We start from the raw sequence: 23,905 nt of genomic DNA, 5'->3' as shown, positions 1-23,905 counted from the left end.
TAAAAGAAAGTTCTGTAGCTCTATTATCGGAGCGCCACAGTAAACAGTGATGTTTACTAAGGCCTGAGTTCCTGAGGTGGGGATCATAGAAACTGAAAGCTGCTTCCCTTTGCTTGGTTCTGAGGAGTGAAAATATTTGTTTTTATAATCTGGAAAATGTACTTTAAGTATTGAAGATAAAAGTACTAAGTGCAGAAGAATGTCCCCAGTGATTGTTGTACTATTATCGCTCATGTTTTCATGTAAAAACAGGATTTGACTGTTGGTGATGGTCGAGGTGGAGCACATTTTGATCTATTTTGTATTGCACTGCAACTAATGATCATTTTCAGTATTGATTAATCTGCTGGTTATTTTGTCATTTGATTTATTGATTGTTTGGTTTGTAAAAATTCAGAAAAAATTCAGAAATAGAAAACAACCTGTCCACTGTTATCTCATTTTCAGCACAAAATACATAAATATTATGTACAATATACATTATATTATATACAAATTATAACACTTACAATTCAACACGTGATTTTTCCCAGTTGTATTACTTTAATAATCTTAAATTGCCATTTCAGTGTGGATTTAAATATATGCGTGAATAAAAAAACAACAAAACCTCTAATTTATTAAAAAATACATTAAAATGAATAAAGTATTTAAGAGGAAATGCAAAAACAACCAAGAAATGCAAGTGTTAACTTGAATATAATACAAGAAAAATATTTAGTTTATGTTCAGCAGATCAATACTTAATTTTCATTACAGTAAATAAGGTAATTTAAAAATCAGACAGAAAAGTTTGGATTTTTGTAGTTTTCTTTATTAAATCAAAATATCATTTTCAGGATTACGGCAGTATTACGACATTTAGTTCATGTATGTACATGCATGCTGAAGACGTTCCCTCATTCAGTCTCTCCATTTTTTACAGGGACGACGGAGGCAAAGAAAGATATTGTTGACAGATGATCCAGATTTTTCCATAAAACTAACTGGAAAAGTTTCTGCAGGATTTCACTGACACATTTGTGGGAAAAGAAAATATTCTTGGTGTGTCATTTGCAGCCCGGGCGCTCAGACAGACAAATACAGCTGATGAGCGATCAGGGTTTTAGATTATTATCTGCTTGTCATCACTGATTTGTCAAGCCTGGAATAAAAAGACATCAGATTCAGGCAGGTTGAAGGTTTAATCATTATTTCTTGTTGGTTTGTTCAAGACCTAAACAGCATGTAATTAGCACAACCTGACAGGAGGCGAGAAAGTTTCACCATCAGAAAGAAAAAAACAAGACTTTCAGAGGATCAGAGGCCTCGTAATAAATGTTCGATCCATTTCCATCACAGATTTATTGTCAAAAGGCAGGTAAAGAAACCGTGAGCTGAGACACATTTGCTTCTAATTTTCTTGTGTTATTGGTCTTTTTAGTGTTTTAAGTGATGCATTTTATCTGTAACTTTGTGACAAGTTTCCTCTGTAATGAAATGTTGACACTGGAAACACTGCATGTCAATGAGGACTTTAAATTCTAGCGTTTTCTGCATTTAGTTTTTTGGAAAACAAAAAAAAAAACCATTGCTTGTTTTGTCCAACCTACAGTCCAAAATCATGTTTATAATCGTGAAGCAAAGAAAAGCAGCAAATCTGAGGACCTAAAAACCAGAGAATGGTTTATATTGTTGTTTGATAAATGACTTAAGCACTAAATCGATAATAAATTGGTGTCAATTCATATTTAGATGCCCTGGATTGTCACTGTGAGCTTTACAGTGTTTGTTGAAATAGTAGAAAGGCTGTCAAACAACAGAAATGAACACTGAAAATGTGCCCAGTGTGTCAGTGAACATGATGTGTGCTTTGGGGTCAGTTCACTTTATATAAAAAGGTAAATAAAGGCTGGAATAATATTACCGGCAGATTGGTGAAATTAGATGCTTTTTATTAAGAAAAAGTGCTTAAAAGAGATTCGTTTGGCAGCGTTTAAGTGAAAACACCATTAATGTCATCAGCATTGGGTACAAATAGCTGTGTTGTACTACTGTTAAAGGAAAATTCTGGTGTTTTTCGTTGTCCTTTAATCTCAAGAGCCTCAATATATTTTTCTTAATTTTAAATGAACCTTGTTCCTGAGATAATTTGTCTCAGTGTGAGCTGAGCCGAGCTTTTGGTGAAAGGAATGTATTGAACCTGCGTAACGTCAGCAGCGATATTAAAGGAGAACGCCGGCATTTTTAAACCTGGGCCCTATTTTTAATGTAGTTTGTGTTTGAAATGCCTGGTAGGTACAAAAAGTTCAAAGAACTCAGCCAGCAGATGGGGAACAGGTTACAATGGCCGTAATGTAGTCTTTTAAGGCAACCTCGCCCGTCACAGCACGTCCACTGTTTGTTTTTACCACTGACAGGCTCAGATTGTTATTCTAAGTGTCTGACAACATTATTGAAAGGATCCCTACAGAGAGAGATCTGTAAGATCCCTTTGGTTTCACCAGAAACAGCCATTATATCACTCTCTTCAAAGCCACCAGACTCCATTGACAAAAACAGTAATTTAACCTTGCAGAACACTGGAGTTGCTGGTCTACTGCTGCCTAAACTGGTTAGGTAGTTTGTGTTACTGTGTGCTTAATGTGCTTTGTAAAGGTATTTCAGAACCAATACAATATTTGTGTAATACACAATAACACAAACAAACTATATGATCAAGACAGCAGTAGACCAGCAACTCATGTTCTGCAAGATAAAATTATTGTTTTTGTCAATGGAAACTGGTGGCTCAAAAGAAAGCAATATAACAGCTGTTTCAGGCTAAACAAAAAGGATCTTAAAGGTCTACAGCTAATCTCCTTCTTTAGACAGACAACTATAGCCTCAACCTACAGGACTCACAACCACCAGCAGCTTCATTAGAAATCTTCGATTCTCTACGACAATCTAAGGATCCATTTTTACAGAAACTGATCTAACGACGCTACACAGCTCTACATCAGAGTGCAGTATATCTAACTGTTAATGCCATCGAACCTTCAAATAACATAAACAGAGATACATGGAAGTCATTCAGCGTATAAAATCCAGATTTGATGGTCCAAAAATACTAGAATGCATACAGAGGAGTTTTCTCTGAACGGGCCTAACAGGAAGCAGCAGGCACCAAATTACACACAAACATTAAGGCATCCGTCATGTTCCCCTCGTGGTCAATTTTCAGTCTCTAATCCGTCTTTTTGTCTTTTCCTTCCTCGTCGTCTGTGTACTCTGTGTGCTCCTCCCCTGGTTTTAGGAGCTTGCCAACGTAGTCGTACTTAACTGCAACGGAGAATAAAAAGCAAACAAGAAAGTTATTTACAGCCTCAATAGCAACAAATTCTCAGGCGGGGTCTTTTCATTGGGATCTATAGCTCTGTCGCTTTTCTGGCATTTGTTTATGTAGCGCCATTTCCTATCACCAAAGTCATAAAGTCAACTATCTGGCTACAAACATCTGTTTATTAACAACAATCATCCGTCTGTCAAACCTAATGTTGTCAATCTAAAGCTGAAACTACTCATTTTTTCATTATTTATCAATCGAATCATATCTGTTGATGTTTGTTTATCAGAACATGAATAAAATGATTAACTAATGGGTAAAATGAGATCCATAAACTTAACTTTTGTTGGTTTATCATTATTACAGTTATTTTATTTCTGCTTTTGAGTCCAAACATACAGTTCCCTGTTCATTGTGTTTTAGTGTGACGCTATTACTGTTTACCATAACTGACATTTTTAGCCTGAAATGTTTTGCGGCCATCTTGGTTTTCTGGAGCACGATGTGACGCATGATTTCTTTTTCCCCACTTGCATTCAGCGACATCCTCTGACTGGTTAGATTTAGGACTGACCCACTTCTGATTGGTTTGGCTTATGCACGATCCACATCTGATGGGTTAGGTTTAGGCGTGACCCACATCTAACAGGGTAATCCCGCATTTATTGCTTTATTGTCTATTTTACTCTAAATGGGATCATCATTTATTAAATGAACATCATGCTGTGTTGAAGAAGACTTGAAACAAGCGATTGAGACCATAAACTCATCAGAAAAATGGCATGTGTACTCACAGGTGAACTGGGTCTCCCACTCTGAGAGGCTCTCCTGCTGCATGGCGTTCAGGTCCGACAGGTCATCGTGTTCGTCTTTCAGGGCCTCCTTCTCCAGGCAGAATGTAGCCAGACCTCTGGAGGCATCCCTGCCCGCAAATACTCCATAAGGCCCCTCTGCAAGACAGTACACACAGAAACAGGCTGATTATTTAGTGCGTTTTTTATCTTGGTATTTTCTCTTTTCGCTCTCATAGGCTGATCTATTTATCCTAAAGACACAAACCCAGAGAAAGATCTTTGACCTCATCCGACTGAAAACTGACACATCTTCTTCCATTGTGCCATTGGGCTATAACAATTGTGATAATTGATTAATCGATTAGAAAAAAAAGTGAATATTCTTTGATTACAGCTTCTTCAATGTGAATATTTCCTGGTTTCTCTGCTCCTTTATGACAGTAAACTAAATATCTTTGGGTTGTGGATAAGACAAGACATCACCTTGGGCTTTTTTGACCAATCTACAAATAGATCAATCGAGAAAATAACAGAAAAAATACATTTGAAAAACGCAACAGCAAAGTCTCTCCAGAAATCGTGATGCGATGATAATCCACAGAGCTTGGTGTGAGTAGTTTAATGTAGAAATTATTTTCTACCGAACTGCACTTTCTTTTCTTTCTTCTGAAGCTCTGTTTCCTGTCCAGGTAGTTGGAGAAACTACAAACGTCCTCGCTAGTTTATACTAAAATTCATCTGATTTACTTTGTCTTGATTAAATACAGCATATGATACATATACAGTAAATATCTGATGGCGACACCTTTAGAAATCTTGTTCTACCTTGCAGCAGAAGGAATATACTTTCATCCAGATTGTCTATTTTAGGGATGTTATTAATAATTACTTAAATTAATGATGAATCTGTTGATTGGCATTTGGTCTACCAAATGTCAGGAAGCAGTGAAAAATGTTTACTCATTCTTCAATAGTTCAGATATTTCTTGATTTAAATGTAAAAAGGCTGTATTTTCATCAATGGTCTTGTATGGTTGCTTGTGTTATTGCAGGATTTAACACCCAAAGCATTTGGTTTTGTTTTGGCCTCTGAAATCAAAAGGAACCATTGTGTCATTTTAACATGCGAACCAAAACTCAGCTGGCGTCCAACACATAAACTTTACAAGTTTAGAGTGATCATCGTGTCCTTGTGCAGGATGCCAAAGCTGCTGCCTGTGGACACATTTTTTTATCAGCTAAATTCTTTTGATGCAAACAAACCAAGGCTTCGGGGCTGGGTGTGTGCACTGAGAAAGTTTGCATGACAGTGAGCTATCATATTGGTCAGAGGTTACACTCAACAGAGGTTACAATCTGAGATAAGACAACAAACAAAGAGGTCTGACTCTGAGTCTGTTTCCTGGTGATGGAAATGTTGGCATGAAGCAGATTCTTATTTCAGAGAACTGGAGGTGAAGGAGAAGATGCAGCACATCTCGCCCTCCTGTTAAGTCCTTACTTTAAATAGTTCATGAACATTTTCCTGCTTATACTTTCACTCATTTAGCATTTACGTTACTCTTATTTGAAACGGAGTTTTTACAGTATGGTATCAGTACTTCCACCTGCCTGTCTGTAAAGTGAAAGAACTGTGTTTTCACTGTAAATGTTCCTTGTGTCATGAAAGAGATCCCATCTCATCGTGATTCCAATTTAAGAGGGACAGTTGGTTTACTCATGTGACTTACCCTAAAAAAAGAATTGGCGGCTCCAAATGTCTTTTTCAATCAACAGTCCAAAACCCAAAAATGTATACTGATACAAAACAGGGAAAAACAGCAAATAGTTATTGTCGAATTATGATTAATGATCCATCAATGAGTTCCTCACTTCAATATTGAACTGCTAAAGCTGGAGCTAATTTAAAAAATTACTTTATATGCTGCTGGGCAGCTTGTGATTCTAAAGGTTTTGAATAAATGTAGTGGAATAAAAACCAGAATATTTGCCTCTGAATTGTAATGAAGCAGAAGCAGAAACATGCATACTTAAGAAAAGTAAAATTACATCAATAGTGTCTTTAAGTACGGTACTTGCTTGGGTGTACTTGGAGTAACTTTAAAGTTACTGGTGTAGTTATCATTAAAAACAAAAACAAAAAAACACGTCCAGGCGCACTGTTTACACACACTTTCTTACAGCACTTTCGGAAACATTTAATTTCATGATGTATATTTCTTTTTCATACAATTGTTTTACATTATTCTTATATAATTTAACCTTCCCGTCTAATATGCTTTTTATATTCAAGGGAAATTACTGTTAAGTGTTTTCTTGTTTGTAAATTATTCTTTTAATTTAAGATTTTTTGAAGCAGTAGTTGTTGTTGTTGTACTAGTATTATTTATTTTATGTTTGTTTTATTTTTCTGAGAAACTCCAAAGTCAGTCAGCTTCTTCATAGACGATCTCTGGTTCCAAGGCTACAGCGGCTGCCCTGTTGTGAAACTGGATCTCAGTCGGCCAGAGGGGGCGTGGCGTTGGCTCCCATTAACACAAGTAAAACATGTTTCTCACAGAAAGTTCTGATGCCTTTTAATTACATAATTTTAATTAGCAGTCAATGGAGTTGCTCCGCCGTCATTCTAGAACGTCGCGTCACGTCACGTCAGCGGCCGTTGGTGACCTGACGTTCTAGAATGACGACAGAGCAGGTCGAACGTGACGCGGCAGTTTGCTCGCGGTGACGTTACCTGGCCCGTAGAACTTCTTCCCTCGGGTCACGTCGAACACTTTCCCGTTGACAGCCATGAGGATCCTCGGGTCCTGCAGCCCGTCGTAGGGCTTCAGCTCTGCGAGGGTGAAGTCTCTCTTCTTCAGCTTGGGCAGCGGTTCTTCCACCTCGCCGAGCTCCGGCGGTTTGTCCCCGCGGAAGATTTTGTAGAGGAGGAACAAGCAAAGGCTGAGCAGGGTCAGGTTCAGCGGGGAGGTGAAGATCTCCTGAAAAATTCCCCCAGAAGTTAACTCGCTTGCCTCTGCTGCTTCCGCCATGTTGGCTCCTCTCTCTACAGAGTGTGTGTGTGTGTGGGTGGGACCGTGGATGTGGGACTGGTAGAGCTCGTGAATCATTGAACCAATCACGGCCGCAGTCTCAGATTAAAGGTTAACTGTGTCGACCAATCGCGTTCTTGTAGCTGCGTGCCAAAAAATGATGTCAGTCTAGATAAATTGATATACTGTATATTGTGTTATTTATTCTAGATTAACCTTTAATGTGTTTATTTGTTGTTTTCATGTTATGGAGAGATGCCTTGTATGAGGGCAAAACCACCACAAAATGACACAAAACAAATCACAAAATGAAGCAAAACATCCACAAAATGACATGAAGTGACATAAAACAGTTACAAAATGTTGCAATATAAGACAAAGTGACACAAAATGACCACAAAATGAGCACAGTGACAACTCCCCCCTCCACAAAATGAAGAACAACATCCACACTGTTTCTGTCACATTTCATTTCATAGCAGCCCCCTTAGAACATGAATTAATTGTATTTTAATTAAAATATATCAGAATACAGCTGACCGGATGTGACAGATTATGTAACAGTTGATCTAATTTTCTTTAGCATAATCCCAGAATCGGTCATTTTTCTAGTTACAGTTGCAGCACATGTACTACATACACAGATTATGTACTGTATATATACCAGAGCTTTGAGGAATAGGCCGATTAATTAGCATTTTCTGGCATATTAAGATAGAACGAATTAGCATTGAAACAATAACAGGCAAATTAGTTGTATTCATTCATTCCTTACAAATTTACTGATTTACTTACTTACTTAAAGTTTTCTAATGCACAATTACTTTGTTATTGGTTTTTACGGCACTTCCGGTGATTGTGTCATGTAATTCGGGTCCTTCCGGTTCCTGGAAACCGCCCCGTCCCGCTCGTTGGTTCCCACCCAAACAAACAAAGCTCAGATGGAGATTTCTCCTCCCCAGAAACGTTCAACAGCTCCTTCCCCAGCCGGCATATCCCCGTTAGCTGGACTTGTTTTCAGAAAAACGAGCTCCTGTCCACCATCCACGATGTCCACCGGTTACTAACCACATCTTAACGGACGGTTTGAGTGTAATTTCAGCCATTGCGCAACAGTGGCAGTGCGTTATTTTAGCTAGCTAGCTGCCACTTTGAGTCTCCAGGCAGCAGCAGTCGGTTGGGCAGAGATGACAAGCGCTTTGACTGCTACCGTCTTTACCGTAAAACAGGTTTGGTAGGCACGGATGACAGCTCCGGTTCAGCTCCTGCTTGGAGAGGATCAGATGTGGGGAAAGAGTTGTTGAGTCAAGCCAGCTAGCAGGTGAGTTTTCTGGTGTTTTTAAATGAAGTCAGCTAGCTTAGCTGAGCTGATTATCAGAAGCTAACGTTGGTTTGGTTGGTTGTTTGGCTGTCTGGTATTTTTAGCTCTGACATGTTTGTAGCTTAATGTAATGTAATATTTAATTCTATATTTAATAATTAGTATTTAGTACTCAATTCACTCATTTATAGTTGTGCTATAAACGCCAAATTTAGGCAATTAAAGTCATCAGTATCACTATTATGTGTTTGTAAAGTACAAGTAAAGCTTATATAACTTTTACTGCTCTTGTCATATTCATAATCTTTACAGAGTTAACACTTTGGATATGAGAAAGATATTTAAGACATGACTGGGCTCAAGTGTGTTGTTCTTAAAACATTCTTACAATATTTACATATTTTACGGTGAGAAAATAGTAATAATGAAGTAGTTTAGAACATTTAATGGCATAATAATGAGATGTTAACCTCTGGTGTGTAGAAATACATCAGTTATCTGGAGACACGACAGGCGTTACAGATGCTAAGAGGAAGTGAATCCCACAAAAGTTAGAATTTTAGTAACTGTGGAGTTTAAGTGCTGGGATCACATTTGTCACTGTATAATGTTTGACTTCCTCCTGAAGAGAAAATAGTATTGATTTCTTCATTTGTTGTGTGTCCCGTGTTTTCATCACACAGAACACTGAGCAGCCCTGTAAAGTACCCCCCCCCCCCCCCCCCCTCCTGTTTGCTCTGCTGTGGTCTCGTCCTGGGCTTTTCCAAACCCAGTTACTATGAGTGCAATGCGTGTGGATGCCAAAGTGGTGATGTTGGGAAAGGAGAGTGTGGGGAAGACTAGCCTGGTGGAGAGATACGTCCATCATCGCTTCCTGGTCGGCCCTTACCAGAACGTGAGTGCTGCTCTGCTTCAGTTTCTACATTAGCCCGTTGTTGATTCCCTCACTGCATGGATGAACGACATAATCTTTATATGTAACCCCGGGGAGGATGTGCTAATGAAGGCTGTGATCATCTTATGCTGTCCAGACATGCATCTCTTGTGTCCTGTTTATGAACACACTGTGATGCTTTTATAACTCTACAGTTGCATAAAGTGGCACAGTGGCTTTATAAAGTATTTGTCAGACACCTTCACCGTTTGCACTGAATTCCTGGAGTCTTATTGTCACAGGGAGGTTGCTAGGTTAATCCACGGCTCCACACCCAGACTTTTAGCATTTCTTGGACTTCATCCCGTTAGAGTACAGTCAGTATGAGTAGAGGTCGTCTGTGGAACAAACATTTCACGTGTGTTTTAAATGATTTTAATACTTTAACTAAATATAACGTCATGATAACGTATTCTCTCGCCATCCTCTGGCATTTGTGTTCCATAGCTGCTGATTCCTTACTGGTTCACAGCACAGCCACAAAGAAAATGTAGATGAAAGAGACTTAATTGTTAGATTTGAGCAGAAGCTCCATAGTAGACTCAACATTTCCACCCATGAGTGTCTGATGCCTTACTGCATTTCTTTTCTCTTCCTGACAGACTATCGGTGCTGCTTTTGTTGCCAAACCCATCCAGGTGGGAGAGAAAGTGATTACCCTGGGAATATGGGTGAGTTAGAGGCTACCTGATATGTGTGCTGCATTAGGCGAGGTCTGAAAATGTTCCTTAATAACAGCCTAATAGCCAGTGGCATCACACCAGATCCTTTCATCCTCTCTGAAAGCAGAAAACAAAACCGACAGCAGAGAGCAGGACGGCTGTTGTTCTCACCAGATGGCAAAAATGTACAGACAATATACAACAACAACAGCTTAACTTTATATTTTGGACATCCCCTAAATTAGGAATGTTTTGGGAAGAGGGAGTTTAGGCTCTTAAAGATGTATTCCACCAAAATTTCATAAAAGATCTAAAGGTGTAATACACTACACTACTGGGAGTAATACAAAAAGGCATTGACGGTAGAGCTAAAAAAATATTTTACAAATATAACAGCAGCAATTAAATGCATCACAAATGCGTAGCTAAAACCTGAACCACCAGCACTGAACAAAGCCACTACTGTACACACTAATGCTCACACTGAAAACCTCCAGCACTAATCCTGCTGACACAACAGAATGTATGCAGTTATTCTTTTTATCAGCAGGCTTTTTCTTTTTTAAACTGACATTTCAATAAGCAGTGAGTGGAATAAATTCAGGATGAAATGAATATTAGATTTTATTTTAGTTTTTAAGAGTAAACGTGACTTAGATGTTTGTTTAATGTCCTGTGTGAGAAAACAATAAACCATTAATGAAAATGTGAATAAATGAGTCATAAAGGAAATGCAGGTTTAAGTGAGTCTGTAACTTTATAGCAGTGAGGGGAAATTAGCTTGGGGCTGCAGAGCTTGTCACATTGTGGATTACACAGCATTTAAAGGCGGCATGGGGGTTTTAGAAATTGTGAGATCTGAGATATACAAGAGCAAATACACTTAACATTGCATGCATGACCACATCTAAGCTATTTAACGTGAAGTTCAACTGGCTCCCTTTTTTCACCCTGTCTACATTTACTGGTGCCAGACTCAGTTTTGCTTCCCTCTGTCTCCTCTCTGTGTGACTCAGGACACAGCAGGATCAGAGCGCTATGAAGCTATGAGCCGGATCTACTACAGAGGAGCCCGGGCGGCCATAGTCTGCTATGGTAAATCTACATTGTTCCTAATCGTCTTATGGAGAGCTTCAAACAGAGAGCATGTCGCCGCTGATATTCATATTGGCTGAATTAGCTTTTTAATAGATAATGTTGTCAGACACTTACAATAGTTTTCCATAACCTTGTACACAGAGGACTGTCTGCTCACATTTAACGGATGTGAAAACTGAAAAACAAAATATGACTACACGGGGTGGTTTTCACGTTTCTGGATATTTGTTCCACGTAGGGAATTTTGTCTCTTATAATACAGATGATGGCATTTCCCAGTGGATTACTCACACTGCTGTCATGTTTCATTCAAGATCTTTATTCAAGGCTTCTTCTTCTTCTTCTATTATTTCTGTTGTCCAGTGTAGTTTTGTTTTTTACTGTTAAATCTTTACTTCAGAGTTTTCTTAATTCCTTTCATGTAAATTGAAAGTGTGAAAAATCACTGAAATCTTAAGAACTGCTACATTAGTTGAGTCTGATTTAATATCGCTCCCCTTGTGCACTAAACACATGGTGGTGTTTGTGTAAATAACTTCAGGAGATTATGGAAAAGTCTGCGTACTGAGTACTAAAAGTCTAAACATGGGTGCGTTTTTACCTTTCAGATCTGACTGACAGCAGCAGCTTCCAGCGAGCTCGGTTCTGGGTGAAGGAGCTGCAGAACTGTGAGGAAGTAAGAGACGTACAAACATAAACGTAACAGAGCTGAATGATTTTTAGGTTAGAGGACAGTCATCCTGCACCATAACTGCACCACAGCTTCTCACCAGTTTGTGAAGATGTAGTTAAAACACAGGCAGAGCTGTGCGACACAACCAAGAGCTCACATTTTTATAAAGGTTGTGTCATATCCAGGTAACGATGCTTATCATGATGAACACATGTAATGAATAAATAGTTTATATACATTTATACACCACATGGAAAAGCCTATTTGTAATTACATTTTGAATTATGTAACATAATGATAAACTTTATTTCTACAGCACAAAGTTACGATGTGCTTAATGTGAGTTAAAAAGGATTAAAAACATCGGACATGAGGTGAATCACACAGTGACGATAAAGATGAGAACAATAAGAGTGAAAATGAAACCTTTTTGGAATTTTGAGAAATATAAACATGCTTTTCTACAAAGTCCTTTTTGGTTAAACTAAAAAAAAGATGTTGTTTTAAACCAGGAAAAATCAGTTTGAAAATAAGGAAACAAGATGATGATTCATGTTTTAAATTCTGCCATCTGATGTCAGTCACTGCTGAAAAAGCAGTGAGGTTTGATTCTCTGTATATGACGAAGACGTGTTAATGTGTTGTTGTGTCTGTGTCGTGTCCTTCAGCACTGTAAGATCTACCTGTGTGGCACTAAGAACGACCTGGTCGAAGGAGATCGGAGCCTGCGCCAAATCGACTACCACGATGCTCAGGACTTTGCTGAAGGTGATTCCAGTCCCGCCTCTCTAACTGGTCATTTTACTGGTGCTCCTGTATCCTGGATGTGGAGGTGCAGAAAATAGTTTTCCTGTCTAGGTCATAACCCCGCCCGCTCTGTGTTAGCGTGAACGCAGCATGTTGAATCCCAACGAAGCACTACGGGATGCTCGTTTTCTCATCCACTGCCATGTTTACAGGAAGAAGGTCTCATGGTTCTTATTGCACTTTAATTTAACAGTTCAGTATAGAATATTTTATACATTTTAATGTCTTATTTAAATTTGGGACATCTGTGTTTTAAGTTCTTCAGGTAATAAATGGAGAGAAAACATAACATTTGCTGATCCTAAAAATATTTGGATCTGTGACTTACAGAGGGGTACAAAGATTACGTTTACATATAATCTCTCCCCTGTGATTGGTTGAGCCTGGTCAGAGGTCGGTTTCATATAAAAAGTCAGCTTTTACTCGCGCACAGCACTGCAGCTAATGATTTTTCACATTATCAATTAAATTGTGAAGTATTTCCTTAGTTGCTCCTTTAACTGTGTCGTTGTAGTGGTTTAAAAACGGGGTCACCACATCTCCTCAAATTCAGATTTCTTGTTGTGTTCGACCAAACAGATTTAGTCTCACTTCACAGGAGACTCTGAGACAGACGGGTGAGCTTTAGTTTGTTTACTTTGACAGTTTCAGTTGAAGTTGTGACATCCTCCTCAGAGATGTCGCAGGTTGTGGTGTAACGGGAGTCGACAGATGGTCGGCCGCACTTCCACTGTTGCCTTTTGGGAGAGTCTGGACAGTGAGTGTCACACCAGCAGCTGTGAATGTGTCTGACGGAGGCGGTTTAGAGCTTCAGTTCATAAGAAGTCAGAAGGAAACGGCACTCAGAGCTGCTTGTGTGTGTGTTTGGTACTTACAGATACAGTTCAGCTGTGGAAAAGGTTGTAGTTTGAAGGTTCAGTCTACTTATTACTTACAGGTCATGACATTTCTGTCATGGGAATTTAACACATTATTGGGGGAAGTAATTGAAAATAAGGGAATCTTGTGTTTGATGTTTATAATTTTCTTCTTTGGGTTGTTTGCGTTCTGATTGATTACGACTTGTTTCAAAGGAAAACGGGTTCTCTGTCTACATGGACATTCCTCGGATTAGTTTACTGCTCAAACTGGGGAATAATTAGATTACTGAAGTGCTTGTAAACACCCTGAACATGTTTAAAGAATATTAGGAAATGGTTGATGTCTCAACTGCAGCATGGGCAGAATTCATCTTTCACACACTGACTCTTAGCCTTAATGATTTTGTTTGCTTTCACAGAGATTGGCGCGCAGCATTATGAGACATCCAGTAAAACAGGAAGTAATGTGGGTGAGTCACACCTTCAGTCATCCACAGAACACATTTAACACGGACGGCGGGCTGCGATCACAGCTGTATTTATTCCTAGACGCTCCAATTGAGGAAGTGGGTTTCTCTCACAAGTCTGATATAGAAAAATCTGGACACTTTCTGAGCACCCAGACATACTTTAGTATATTAAGAGAAGAAAAAGATGTTCAAGATATACAGGGAAGTAAAACACAAGTAAAGTCACACAATAACACAAACAAACTAATCGATGGAGGCAGCGGTAGAGCAGCAAGTATGATTTTCTGCAAGGCAAAATGAATTTTTGTCAATGGAGTCTGGCTGCTTTAAAGAGAGCAATATAACAACTGTTTCTGGTAAAAAAAAAAAGGATCTTCCAGGTCTCTCTCTGCAGGGATCCTCTCTGTAATGTTGTCAGACACTTAGAATAACAATCTGAGCCTGTCAGTGGCACAAAACAAGAACTTTTAGTGGACGTACTTTGATTGGACACAGTTGCCCCAAAGGATTACAGACTGAGATGATCTACAAAACCTTCTGTACCCACCAGCCATTTAGACACCAGAATTGGTGAAAATATGGTGTGTTGTTTCGGCAGTGTCTATATCAGGCCCTTTTATTTGTCCACTGGCTTAAAACATTTTAAAACTGGTAATTAAAATGGTGCTTTTTTGCTTTAAATGCTAAATTAAATCTGACCAAACAATCTGCTCGTTTGGAACTAGCTGGTAAACACTTAACTCCATGGTGTGAACCAGGTATAATGAACATGAGTGGACCTGTTTTTAATGTTTTTTCATGAGGTCATGATGCATGAATGAACTGATGGAAACTGACAGGCCTCATTCTTCCTCTGTTTGACAGACGAGTTGTTCCAGAAAGTCGCTGAGGATTACAACAACACCGCCTTCCAGTATATGACAGGTGAGACCTTCATTCAATGTGCTTGAAAACAGTTTTTTAGAACGTGTGGTCTGAGCGTGTTGGAGGGCAAAAGTGTTTTTGACAACGTGAAAAGCACTTGCTGATCTTACCGACTCCTTTCCTGCGAACAACCGCAAGCTCCATTATCACGATCAATCAAAATCTATGTCATTAATCCCTCGTGTCATTTTTAAACACAGCACGCTCTTTGTGCTCTTTAGCAATTAAATGCATTTTTAGGGCTGCATCAACAAAAAAAACCACAGACTTCCTCCTTAACTTCAATGAAAGCGCCATGTTTCAGTGAAGTGACAAAGATTTACACACTGAAGAAAAAAAAAAGAAAGAGGAAGGAAGGATTTTGAATTCCGATTGAATGGAAATTAGTAATATTTGAAGTAAAATAATATATTGGACTGTTTTGATATTTTGGGAAATATACTTATATACTACACCTGTAGGATAACTCCTGTATTTTTAAACCACCACTGACAGGCTCAGATTGTTATTGTTATTAAGTGTCTGACAACTTTATGGAAAGGATCCCTACAGAGACAGACCTGGAGGATCCTTTTGGTTTAACCACAAACAGCCGTTATATCGCTCTCTTCAAACACGCCAGACTCCATTGACAAAAACAGTAATTTTACCTTGCAGAATACAAGCTGGTCTACTGCTGACGCTGATCAATTAAGTTGTTGTGTAATGTGTATTGTGTGACTTTGATGTTAATCCAGATCCAAACTAACATGTCAAAACACCAAAGTCACAGCAACTAGACAACAAACAAGTTTTGGTCTCTCTGAGGTTAAATTACTGTTTTTATTTGCTTATCTTAGCATAAAGCCTGGAAACAAAGGCAGCTGCCCACCAGCACCTCCAAAGTCCACTAATCAGCATGTTATGTGAAAACCACAAGTAAAGTGTTAATGAAAGATGTGTCTGTGTTTGAAGCCTCTCCCTCTGTCTCAGCAGAGGAAACAGGCGTCGACTTGGGCCAGAAGAAGGACTCGTATTTCTACTCCTGTTGCCATAACAACTGATGGCGAGCCACAGGAAGGGCGACAGAAGCGGTCACCCTCCCTGGGCTGGAGTGAAACCTGGATATGCTGGATCGGTGTCGGATAACTCGGCTCTGGAACTGGGATCTAAATCGCAGGAAAAGATCTGAAGCTGGACTTTTGTGATACCTTGTTAGATGTGTTTTTTTCTTTTGTGCCATAAAGAACTGACGGCTGCAAGACTTTATGGAAGAGGAGCTACTTCTGCTGCACCAGTTAGCGGGCAGAGAGGGACGGAAACACCAACACTCACACTTTGTCACCCAGTGATGTCCCGTGTTTTATCCTCTCACAGTATCAGCTGCTCGCTCTCCTTCTGCAGCTTCCTCTGAGCTGGACCACGGACAAAGATGATCTCCTGTGGTGAGGACGTTAAAAAAACAGATCCCAGTGGCTGGCAGAGGAGACCATCGTGGCTGTTTATTATTTCAAGGCGAATGGTTTGTTTACAGCAGTTCATTTTTGTTTACCTCCAACTCTATTTAACCCTGTCGTGGAAACCCGTCTGTTAGTCCCACATGGATGGAGTGACGCCAATAGAGAGCTGCGGGGATGACGTATGTTTGCAGACCAGCCAGGGGGGGGTTAGCATCGCCCTGGTTCCTTCGACAAAACGCTGATGGTATCTTTCCACTGGAGTCTAGATTATCGCTGGAAATTAGATCTGTGGAAAGCAAACCTTTAAGATACTGATAATATTCACACATGAACACAACTTTTATGGGTTTTGAAGCGTAAATACTATGGCCAGAAATAAAAAGCTAACGTTAAAGAGCTATAAGCAAACTACAAGACTTCAGCGTCACCACTGAGCAACACTACAGTTTGTAAGAACTAAAAACAGTAACTATCAAGTTGGAAAGTTTGAGTTAGAACAGAGCACGAGTATAAACAAAAATGGTGTGTACTATTTCTATGAAATGGTGCGCACTTCCTGTCTCCTGAGTGGGCGTGGTCACCTCGTTGTGAACATTGTGTGGATGGAGGCACGCAGACGGGGCTGTGCGCCACACGTTGATCAGTTAACTACGACCTGCACTGAGCAACAGCCGTTTTAGTATTCTTTAGACTTTTGCTCAGATTAAGTCGTAGCTGTCGTTGTCAGACGCTCGTCGCTTGGGACGACCGCGGGTAGATCAAGTGATTGAAATATAACCTGGTGGAGCAGGTGTAGAGTGACGGCTTTCCGTTAGAAGCAGCTTCAAAGTCCACTGAGGACAATTGTTCATCTTTGGTTAATGTTAAAACACACAATGGTACTATTTCCTGTTAGTGACTGGTGCTGTACCTCGACATCCTCCTGCAGGAGATGGTTCAGAAACGATATCTGTGTTGCCAGACTGGAGACAAAGGTCTCTGACAAATGTACTTTATTCCTGATTTGTTTGTCTCAAAATCAATTTTAGTGTCCAAATGTTAAGTCCAATGGTTTGAAAGAATCAGACATAATCTGTGGTCATGTTCACACCACCCATTGGACTCAATAGACCTGGGACCCGCCGCTGGTCTCCTAAAGGGGCGTGGCAGTGGCTAAACCCATGTGACACAGATACAGGAAATGACCCTTCCGCCTCTTTTCTAAACCGTCTGTGGAAGAAACACACCTAGAGGCTGTAAAGGTGCACCAGTGAGCAGACGGGTGTCCCGACATCCTTTGTAGCCTCATTTAGCCGCTCGTTAGCAACATGTTAAAGCTTCAAAATGCAAGAGCAGAACAAAACGTGGTCTAACATTTGTCCCTATTTAAGGCATTTTTACCAAAAACCTGTTGACTTCCAGATGAGGGAACCAGAAGTGATAAAATGCTGCCCAGTGTCCAGGTTTTAGGACTCATTCATGCTGCAGCTCTCTATTAGGATCAAATCTGTGAAAAAACGTTCTTATCGCTGTTACAAACACATGATCGAACAATACCAGTGATGTTTATATTTAGGCCTTATATCCACAGAGGAAATGGCAGGAACGTGCGTATATCTCCAAAAACAACTTTGTAGAGCTTTGGGTCTTTCGCGTTGACCACAGCGTTATTACGACTTTCCCCACATGACAGTCATGGATGTATTAACGGCTGGATTTGGCGCCACTCCTCCGCCTCGCTGCTTATTTACCCCCGTTGGCCACTCGTGGTACTGCAGAGAGAAAGTCCCCTGCGACCCAAAAGGCGTTTTTCCTCGTTTTGACCACCGTTACGGAGGAGACGTCAGTTCTATCTTTCTATAAGGAATTTTTAATCTGCTGTGGTTTTGTATTTGTGAAACTTTCCCAGAGCTTAAATCGCAGAAGTAATCGTGTGAACTGGAAAACATTAGGCGCCATCTTGGAGCCCAGTCCTCCTCTATTCAGTACCTGTAATACATCCATAGTGACGACACGTGTCTGATGCATCGCCGTTTGTTTTTTTGCAGAATAAGCTGTGATTCTGTCAAAAGGAAATAAGCTGATTTTTAAGGCGGCCATTACTAAATTGCCTCCTCTGTAATCTCTCACAATCTCTTTCATGGCCTCTGCTGACTGAAAGAAAAGTTTAAAGACAGTTACTTTCCTACATTTGAGCTCAAAACTTTCTATTTTGTAATTTCAGATGCATAGTAGACATGGACTATGCACACACAGGAAATGTGACTGTCAAATTTTCTTTCAGCCTTTTCGCAGCAGTGAAAACTTCCTCGTTTAATGTGTTGAGAAACCGCTGTTGTGGGTGAATGTTGTAAGAAGGCACAAACTGTCATCTCAGTGTTACCAGAACAATATTTACACACATATTTAACTTCAAAACTCACTAATTTATTGCCTTTTACGTTGTGCTGCCAGGACTCGGGGGAGTAAAATCTCCTCCATGTTCTCCTGCTTCGATGTGTTCATGTTTCATGTGTTCATATGTTTGAGGCACAATGTTTTTTATCGAGGGCTGTTTAAGACAGAATAATATGTTCTATACAATTAAAAGCTTGTTAAAAGATTGTTTCAAAGCTCTGATAGACCTTAATTTTTTTTACAGTGATCGATTCACATATCTGAGCTTTTTATGCAGTGCAGTGAAAAAAAACGGCAAAATAATGATAATATATGTGAAACTGTAAAGTGTATTTCTAATCTCAGCATCGATGCATCTACAGAGCTGAATTTGCGGCACGCTGAACACCTTTTTTTGTATTCAGTTTCCAGCTGCCTTTTCTTATATCATAATTTTGCTGGTTTTAAATGTTTCATATCCAACTTATCATCCAAATCCTCGACCTGCCAATCTTAAAAAAGGGAAAAACTCAATCATGAAGCCAAATAAAATTACTTGAAATCGCTGGAACGAAACAAATTGACTTGATTTGAGTGAAAAATATGAAAAAAAGTCACATGCGCTTTATTTTGAAATAACACTGCGTCCTTCTTGGTTGTGAGTATTTTCCAAACTGTCCAACATTAAGGGGAAAAAGGCCTTAAAAAGACCGTAGAAGGTAGATTATCTTTTTTAATGTGCTTGCAGTCAGCTATAAACTAAAAGTGGAGTTTCAGTTCATCTTCTAATGGGCAAATTCATTAATTATTCTTTAACTGGGTAATCAATTGTCTGCTGCTTATCAGGGACAAAGACACTTAAATTGATGAGCTATATTCCTAGATTTTATTTTTATATACAGGGGGGACAAACGTGATATAAATGTCAATAAATTCATGTGCTTAATGAATAACGTTGTCCACTGATAGAGATTTTACAATTAGACAATAAACCTGAAAACATAAAATATGTTTTAGAAACAACCTAAAAAAAATGAAATGTCCTAAAACAAGCGAGAAAAGATAAGGAATCTGTTTTTGTTCCAGAAAAACAGAAAAGTTCAAATCACTTCCTAAGCTTCACCTCCTGTTGTCGCTAAGATGAATCAGTCATTTAGAGTATTTTAAAGTTTAAAACGGGTGGAAAAAGTGAAAGAAAATCTGTATTTCTTTGTCTCTGTTGTGATAAAAGCAGGTGACGGGCGACTGGTGGACGGGTTATGCAGCATGTTGTTATTGTGACGGTCTGGCTTGTGACTGGTGATATTAGTTTGTACATGAGCTGTTCTGTGTGCGCGCTTTGTGGGATTTAATTTAATCCTTTAAATGAGAGTTTCTTTATGAATGAGTCTCGGTGGAGACGTGCCGTTGCTGCCTTTTTCTTTTCCACTGTTGGTTCATACAGACTAAATCTCTCGGGACGACTCACTACACCTTCTTCTCTCTGTGGCTGAAGGTATTGCACGGTGTCTGGCTACATTTTAAAGCTGTAAAAAGTGACAAATAAAGTTTACCACAGCATCTCCACCACTTGTTGCTGTTTGATTATCAGATAATAAGATTAAAGAGATGTCTGTCTCATTTACCTTTAATCCACAGAGTCGTTTGTATTTGTAAAACCTTCCCGGGGCCTAAAAGAAAAATGAAATAGTCATTTTTTTGTAGTTTCCTGAACAGTTTGAATACATTTTAAAAATCCCCTCCGTCATGTTTTACATTCATATAAAATGCTCTGCTTGAACCAATAAATGTTGAATTAACCTTGTCAAGATCCATAAAGGAGCTCTCTTACACATTTTGGGTCTGAAATACAAAAAGAACAAAAATAAGTTCAGTAAATCACCTCCACTAGATGCCAAGAAGGGGAGGTGAGTGCCAGAGCGCCTCATCATCACCCTGACAGGTTCAGATTGTTATTCTAAGCATCTGACAACATTATGGAAAAGATCCCTGCAGAGACGGACCTGTAAGATCCTTTTTGTTTAACCAGAAAACAGTTATATCACTCTCTTCACAGTTACCAAACTCCATTAACAAAAACAGTAATTTTACCTCAGAAAACGGCAGTGGCTGTTCTACTGCTACCTTGATTGGTTAGTTTGTTAGTGCTATTGTGTGTTACACAAATATTGTGTTGGATCTGAACTACCCTTCTAAAACACCAAAGCCACACAATAACACAAACAAACTAACTGGATAGAGCAGCAAACTCCTGTGTTCTGCAAGGTAAAATTACCGTTTTTGTCAATGGGGTCTGGTGGTTTTGAAGAGAGCGACACCACTGCTGTTTCTGGTTAAACAAAAAGGCAACAAAACTTTTTCTCTGTAGCTTTATGCCGCACCAGTAAAAGAAGGAGGCCAACACAAAGCTTATTTCATAACTTCTTTTTTATATATTTATATAGCAGTTATTTTGACAGGTCAATGGCTGAGATCTAACAGGTCATAATTACACTGGAATGAAACACTGCTTGTTGGGCGACTGTAAAAAGGCATTAGTAGGGACACTTGGCTCTCACAGGTGCCAAACCATTCCTTAAAAATATCTCCAAAGAAATACACTCTAAGGCATTGGCAGATAACACACGGACGATATTAAGCTTGAAGACAGAGCGAAACACATGTGGCAAGAACACATACTGAAGTGCAAGCGTCATGGCAGGAGTCCGTCGTCTAAAGTGTCCAGTTGAAGACTTTTGTTCCCCCTCGACGGAGAATCGAGATGAGGAGGGAACGGCTCTCCCTCGCCATCGTTTGTGCGTCACAGAACAGTATATAAATAAAGACTACAGAGCACAGCACACACACCGGAGCAGACTTAGTGCGATCTCTGTTCACCGTTTCCCAGTGAAAACTACGAGGAGGCCTCAGCGTCCCGCTTCTTTCTGACAACCGCTCGCAGTCAAACACTGAATCCTTGTCAGTTTGACAAGGATCAGTTTTTTGGCTTGAAAATTTAGAGAGTTAGATTCAGATCCTGCAGTGACAGTTTTCTCTTGTAGTGTGACCTCACTGCAGCAGGCAGCCAATCGTGTGGTGCTTTCACATTTTCTTAGATGGTCCGTCCAGAAGAACTGGGTAGGAAAAGAAAGCGATGACTTCCGTCTCCATCCATCCAACTTCTTCCTCTTTTCCAGGGTCGGGTCGTGGTGGCAGCAGGCTGAACACGGACCTCCTTCATCCCAGACGACTCTCTCCAGCTCCTGCAGCGCTCCCCGGCCAGATGAGATATATAATCCGTGCAGCGGGCTCCGGCTTTAACCTGAGGTCTCCTCCCAGATGAACGTTCCCGGGAGGCGTCCTGTTCAGACACCTGAACCCCCTCAGCTGGCTCCTTTCAGAGTAAAGGAGCAGCAGCTCTCTCTGGACATCCCCTCTCTCTGAGGAGACCCCGCGGAGGAAACTCATTTCAGCTGCTTGTACCCACGATCTCGTTCTGTTGGTCACTACCTAAAGCTCATGACCGCAGGTGAGGGTCGAACGATTTGGCTCCTGCGTCCACAAAAATCCTAATTAAACATCACTGAAGCGATTTTCAGTCCAGGCGAAGCTGCTTGTGTTTCATCTGGAGTGATGTTCATGTTCTGGCTCCTCACACAACCCATTTATTTACGGATAAGTTTAGTAGTTTTTTTTTTTCTGATGCTGCAGAGATGAAAACATGGACATGTTTTGATAAATATACGTGGGCTGCAGACCGAAGAGTCCACTACAGTCGTTTCACCGTCACACACCGACTGTGACACGACAACCATCCAACTACATGAAGCGGATCGACTCCTCCGACACAAAACGTACGACACCTGAAGTACTACTGAAAGAAATATCCAAATGAACCAGCAGGCGGTCAGAATGTGAGAAAACAAAGTATGTCAGAGTGAAATATGCTTTCTGTGGCAGGTCCAGGTGGTTTTTATTTGTCAGATCTCCCGTATCGAGGTGCAGTCGGCGTGTGCCAGTGTGTGCAAGGTCACTGTGTCCTGAACCGTTTTCTACAGCGAGTGTGTATCACTAGGACAAAACTAAATAAATACTAAATAAATAGTATCTGTCTAAGTTTGTATGATTCTATACAGTATTTATTCATTCATTTATGATTAATTTATTTATGTGTTGATTTAATTTTGTCCTAAAAAGTCCTCCGTAGACACGCCCACCTACAAACAGACATCGTCACTGTAGTGACTCTGAGGGCCTGACTGCTTTTGTCTCCAAGTCCTGTCCCTCTGTGCGTCACTCCTCCTCCTCCTCCTCCTCCTCTTCCTCTTCCTCCTCCTCCTCCTCCCCCTCCTCCCCCTCCTCCTCGTCTTCCTCTTCGTCTTCCTCCTCCTCCTCCTCCTCCTCCTCCTCCTCCAGGTATTCCAGCCCCACCTCCTCCACCACCATCTCGCCGTCCTCCTCGTGAGGATCCGATTTCTGCCTTCCCACTTCGCCCTCTTCCACCGACTCCTCCTCCACTTCCGCCACCTCCTCCTCCTCCTCCTCCTCCTCTTCCTCCTCCTCCTCCTCCTCCTCTTCCTCCTCTAAGACATCCCTCTCCTCCTCGTACGAGGAGATGGGCGAGTAGTGCGGGAGGTCGAACACGTGCGGGCTGCTGGGAGGATCGGAGCTGCTGGGTGGAGGTGAGGCGGCGGGCGCGGCGACAGGAATAGTGATGGGTACCGGGATGGAAAAAGGAGGAAGTGACTCGGACATGCTGGCGCCGGCGCTGATCTCCTGGACCCTCCTGGTGCTCCGGCTCTGGCTGGTGGAGGCGCTGGCGGCGGCAGAGGGGATGACGGCCATTCCCAACCCCGAGGTCAGTGCTCTGGGGTCGGGCGTGTACTCCCGGATCTCCCCCGGCTCCAGCGGGTCCGGCCCACAGGGGTCGTGTTCGCTGCAGCACAGCTTGCCGTCCAGCTTGGAGATGAAGAGCAGGCCGTCGCGGTGCTGGTTGCAGTAGGAGCTGGGACACATCTCGCAGAAGGACGCCGCCTCCTTACCGCATATGTCGCACTGGTGCCACGGACATTCCCAACGACCTACGAAGAACACACAAACGGATCCCTCAGGGAAAGAAAGATCGGACTTTGTTTTCATGTTCGGAAAGCTTAAATATTAGAGAGGGTGTCTACATCTATCAGTAAGCTGGATTTAAGACTTTTTAATTCACAGGTTAATTAATTTATGGCCAGTAAATTAACCCGTAAA

At 40.7% G+C, this 23,905-nt stretch overlaps 3 protein-coding genes and 1 long non-coding RNA gene across 5 annotated transcripts in view; 1 reads left to right on the top strand and 3 right to left on the bottom strand.

Annotated features, from left to right (window-relative positions):
• Positions 1–798: 798 nt before the first annotated feature.
• On the bottom strand, positions 799–7,151 carry pgrmc1 (progesterone receptor membrane component 1). Its single transcript, XM_070843906.1, has 3 exons — positions 6,836–7,151; positions 4,102–4,257; positions 799–3,303 (listed from the first exon to the last, which is right to left on the bottom strand). Exons 1-3 carry the CDS (start codon positions 7,131–7,133, stop codon positions 3,209–3,211), a joined length of 549 nt encoding a protein of 182 aa, XP_070700007.1. The 5' UTR covers positions 7,134–7,151; the 3' UTR covers positions 799–3,208.
• Positions 799–23,905, bottom strand: part of LOC139213250 (uncharacterized) — a 72,260-nt gene continuing 49,153 nt past the window's right edge. Inside the window, exon 2 of the long non-coding RNA XR_011585416.1 lies at positions 799–2,270. This is a non-coding gene — a long non-coding RNA (uncharacterized lncRNA). The remainder of the gene's footprint in view (positions 2,271–23,905) is intronic.
• Positions 8,320–16,673, top strand: rab24 (RAB24, member RAS oncogene family). Of its 2 annotated transcripts, none has more exons than XM_070843865.1 (9): positions 8,320–8,454; positions 9,138–9,349; positions 9,991–10,059; positions 11,067–11,145; positions 11,757–11,824; positions 12,490–12,589; positions 13,908–13,958; positions 14,823–14,882; positions 15,858–16,673. In XM_070843865.1, the coding sequence occupies exons 2-9, from the start codon at positions 9,233–9,235 to the stop codon at positions 15,923–15,925; spliced, it is 612 nt and encodes a 203-aa protein (XP_070699966.1). In that variant the 5' UTR covers positions 8,320–8,454; positions 9,138–9,232; the 3' UTR covers positions 15,926–16,673. The 2 variants fall into 2 exon arrangements, with proteins under 2 accessions (XP_070699966.1, XP_070699965.1); XM_070843864.1 differs by having other exon boundaries at positions 15,855–16,673.
• The window catches only part of nsd1b (nuclear receptor binding SET domain protein 1b), a 29,295-nt gene continuing 26,475 nt past the window's right edge, over positions 21,086–23,905 (bottom strand). Inside the window, exon 24 of the mRNA XM_070843161.1 lies at positions 21,086–23,736. Within this exon, the coding sequence (XP_070699262.1) occupies positions 22,949–23,736 (788 nt within the window). The 3' untranslated portion in view covers positions 21,086–22,948. The remainder of the gene's footprint in view (positions 23,737–23,905) is intronic.

This window comes from Pempheris klunzingeri, chromosome 14 (genome assembly GCF_042242105.1).
Source record: "Pempheris klunzingeri isolate RE-2024b chromosome 14, fPemKlu1.hap1, whole genome shotgun sequence".
Taxonomy (NCBI): Eukaryota; Metazoa; Chordata; class Actinopteri; order Acropomatiformes; family Pempheridae; genus Pempheris; species Pempheris klunzingeri.
Note: the sequence above shows the minus strand (reverse complement) of the source record. Positions and strands in the feature narration are given on the sequence as shown.